Source organism: Musa acuminata, chromosome BXJ1-8, assembly GCF_036884655.1.
Source record: "Musa acuminata AAA Group cultivar baxijiao chromosome BXJ1-8, Cavendish_Baxijiao_AAA, whole genome shotgun sequence".
Classification (NCBI taxonomy): Eukaryota; Viridiplantae; Streptophyta; class Magnoliopsida; order Zingiberales; family Musaceae; genus Musa; species Musa acuminata.
The window spans coordinates 36,385,393-36,389,042 of record NC_088334.1 but is presented as its reverse complement, the minus strand read 5'-3'; the positions used below and the strand labels follow the sequence as shown (position 1 = coordinate 36,389,042).

Genomic DNA, 3,650 nt, shown 5'->3' with positions numbered 1-3,650 from the left:
TTTAATTTGCTGATATATATATTTTTTATTTGAATTTTATCATATTTCTAATCCTCCATGTAGCTTGAATCTAATTACCATTTCGTAATATACTTATCAACCTTGATTCTCTGAAGCATGAAATCTTGATACAACTTTTATCCTAGCCACCTTTTGGAAGCTATATATCTTTGTTGAAGCAACAACAAAATGATTATGTTTGTAGTGATGCATTGTCTACTATAAAACTGCTTGTTGGTATATTTTTGAGGATTGGTTCTTGTTTCTGTACATTCATATCTTGCAACCAATGTATTGAGAGGTCTACTTGATAATGTAAAGCCAGTCATAATGAGATCAATGGCACAAGAGAAAGAGGACGGAATGAAAAAAGTTTCGATTTGTATCCCTGTTGTTGTACATTTCAAAACTTTTGGAATGAAATGATGGGTGCTTTGCACCAATATCCATTTTTTTTTCTTAATGAATGATGGCAATTTTAATAGGCATGTCGATTGTAAACTAGAAAAGTGGTTTCGAGTGATCTCGATATACAATTAAACGTTTTCCTATCAATCAAAATTCATATATGGATTCTAATAAACTATAAAAGATTTTTGAAGTAAGATATTCTAAAATAATTCTTTTTAACGCTTTCATGCTAAAAAAAAACAGAGAAAGTGAGCTAAATGATGTGATATTGTAGTTAGGACTTTGGAAGGTGTGAAGACATTTAGAAAAAGAAATTTTATTTTTATAATATTTTTTTCAAAGGAGTCAGGCTCCCTCAATTTTCTTTGTTTAGAGAACAAGCAATAGAACAGAGAATACTTGGTAAGGCCCACTCCATTCGAAATATCATATAAAGTTAAGTAACCAGTTACAAATTAGTGCTATAATACTTAGAAAAGTAAAAAAGTTTCATAGACAATCTAATTTTTGAAAGCAAAATAGAAGAAGAAGAAGAAGAAGAAGAAGCAAAATAGAGAAATATGGTCTCACTGACTTGGACCTTTTCGATTATGTAGGGTCTTAACTCGTACCTCAAGCTAATAAATAGTAACTTGAGTTTTGTAGGAAACATCAAGTTCTCGAGTCTGAATCATTGTTCCACCCAAAATCACATCCCAAGGGGGCTCATACGAGCTTGAGATCGAGGACTCACTTAGACACGAATTACTCATACGATTGGAAAGAAACCTCGTTCTTTCATTGGAATACTAATATTACAGAAGCCATAAACTAACTAGTTGTATATGAGCAATAATGTCCTGCTTCACTAGAAAGGCCAAAAACATGTCATATGATATAATACATCATTCATTTATCTCTAGTTAAAATTTACAGATCACGATAATTATCAGCTTTCTGCAGCAAGGCACCAGCCGTATCTTCTACCGCAACACACTCGTCCATGGCTTTGCTCTCATGACCTACTTGCTTCCTCTGAGAAATCTCACTAGGTTAAGCAAGATCGTCTTCCTCCTCCTGGGCGCTAAGCATAAGGTTGAAGACACGACGCTGGGCTGTTGCCTTCCTGATGAAACCGATGGCCCTCTAACCTTCGCCCTCCTTGCTGCCCCTTGGACACCACTGACAGTGAGAGATCTCCTTGCCACTGCTGCTGCATGCTTCGATCTGATGGCCTGCATAATTTTCTTCTGTGGTTCTCTATCCTGGACTGCCTTCCTATAAACATTTCCTTTCTTTGCTCTGCAAAGCTTTTTCCCATCATCTCCCGATGCTTCTGCCGCCTGCTCGTGCTTGGAAATGGTCACAGTGGAACCATACAAAGCTGAGATCATTGCTCGGTCACTCATGGCGCTTTCAGTGACTGTTCTCAGCTTTTCGAGCGCCACTGCTTCTGATGCTTTCGCTGCTTTGAGCTCATCCGTTGCAGCCTCAAGTCTCTCCTCCATCAAGACACTGTGGTCCTTGGTCTTCACAATCTCCATCCTTACAGCTACAATCTCCTCGGTGAGTCGCTGTGTTTCCGTTTTGGCTGCACCTATATCTGTCTGCATTTGTTGCAATGCCGCCGAGATGTTGGAGACTACGGCTTGAGTTCTCTTCTCGGCCAATGAGGCAATTTCCAACTTGGACATGGCTTTGTTGAGCTTATGATTGAGATGCGCCAGACTGGAGTCCGTTCTCTTCTTCAAGTTGCTTGAATGCTCCTTCTCATAAGCTACTTGTTGTAGTACGTCCCTCACAGCATCCATTTCAGCCATGAGCTGAAAGCCTCCTTGTTTAAGGCTCAGTAATTCTCTCTTTGCCGTCTCTAGTTCGGCATCAGTAGATTGTAGTGAAGAAGAACTGTTCGCAGAGGAATTGTGATGACAGTTCTTGTCCATGGCTCTAATGAGCTCTATCTCAGTCTGCAAGACATTGACATCTGAAGCAGTCACAGCCAGCTTCTTCTGCAGCTTCCCGGCATAGTTGACATCTTGATGGAGATCATTGATTGTGCTCTTAGTCTTTTCCATGCTTTTACGAAAGCGATCGACTTCTGCTTCACGTCGGGCTTCGACTTCTTTGAGCTCTCTGTCGGCTTCAATTCCAGCCAGGCTAATCAATGCTTCCTCGACGGTGGCTATCGCGATCTCCTCCTTTATCTCGTCGATATAGCTCACAAACAACCTCGACTTCGTGGAGGAGTCTTCGACTTCCCTCTCTGCGCTGGCTTTCGTGTCTAAAGCAGAAGAAATTTCAAGTTGGAGTTTCCTTGATTGTTTCTTGACGTCCTCCAATTCTGTCAACACTTGTGCGTAGTGACTGTGATTTGCTTCATGGAGGATTCTTTTGGTGTCCCCCAGCAGATTTTGAAGCTTCAACTTATGGACCATTGCTTTGGCATTAGATTCCTCGATCTTGAGAGAGAGTTCTTTAGCTTCACCTCTGGCCATCTGAAGATCATTCGACAACTGAGCCGTCTCGATCTCGGCATCTCTCGTTCTCTCTTTCAATCTGCTAACCAACAGCACTGCAAACGGTAGTTCCTTTGTCCCTAAAGATGAATCCTGAAAACCAAATGCTGATGTTAAACTATCGATCGAACAACTCTTGAAATGCTATAATTGCAAGTAAAACAATGACCTCATGCGAGGGCGTAAGATTCGTCTCATGATCTGAACGCTGCTGTTCCATTTGAATCAGAAACTATGGGAAGGAGAAAAGCAATTAAACGAGCAAGGAGAGAAGGCAGGCTTAAATGCAGCTGTGCTAGTTGATTCCGCACCAGTCATCGAAGGAATGAACAGTTTGATGGACAAGTAGCAAACAGGTGGGACACAAATATCATGGGATGCATGTTTTCCTCCTTATCCAGATGCACATTTGGAAGGCCCACGTTCCATGAAAGGTCGCTTGGAAATGTATGCCAACGTTTATGGTCTCGGAGCGCATGACGCTATCCACCTGAAGAATAAATAAGATCTTGGATGCACCATTTGTGGGTCGCAGAAGTCGACTTCAGAGCTACTCATTGGTTCAGCATTAATTATAAATAAATATATATATATATATATATATAATAAATTGATTAACTAGTTAATCGATCTTGAATTAGTTCGATTACATAAATCTAAACTTATCTTATGTTAACCAAAAGGAATCGAAAATCGATTTGAACACCATCGTAGAAGTGCTGGTTGGAGGGCTGCTCTATGGAA

The 3,650-nt window shown here is 40.4% G+C and overlaps 1 protein-coding gene across 1 annotated transcript; it reads right to left on the bottom strand.

Moving 5' to 3' along the window:
- Positions 1 to 1,167: 1,167 nt before the first annotated feature.
- On the bottom strand, positions 1,168 to 3,223 carry LOC103994915 (protein PLASTID MOVEMENT IMPAIRED 2-like). The gene is made up of 2 exons (XM_009415378.3): positions 3,076 to 3,223; positions 1,168 to 2,999 (listed from the first exon to the last, which is right to left on the bottom strand). The coding sequence occupies exons 1-2, from the start codon at positions 3,124 to 3,126 to the stop codon at positions 1,413 to 1,415; spliced, it is 1,638 nt and encodes a 545-aa protein (XP_009413653.2). The 5' UTR covers positions 3,127 to 3,223; the 3' UTR covers positions 1,168 to 1,412.
- Positions 3,224 to 3,650: the final 427 nt, after the last annotated feature.

Coding starts and splice junctions, on each gene's coding strand:
- LOC103994915 (XM_009415378.3), bottom strand. CDS start 3,126: ATGGAACAGCAGCGTTCAGATCATGAGACGAATCTTACGCCCTCGCAT. Junction 3,000..3,075: donor ATCTTACGCCCTCGCATGAG/GTCATTGTTTTA, acceptor TTTGGTTTTCAG/GATTCATCTTTAGGGACAAA.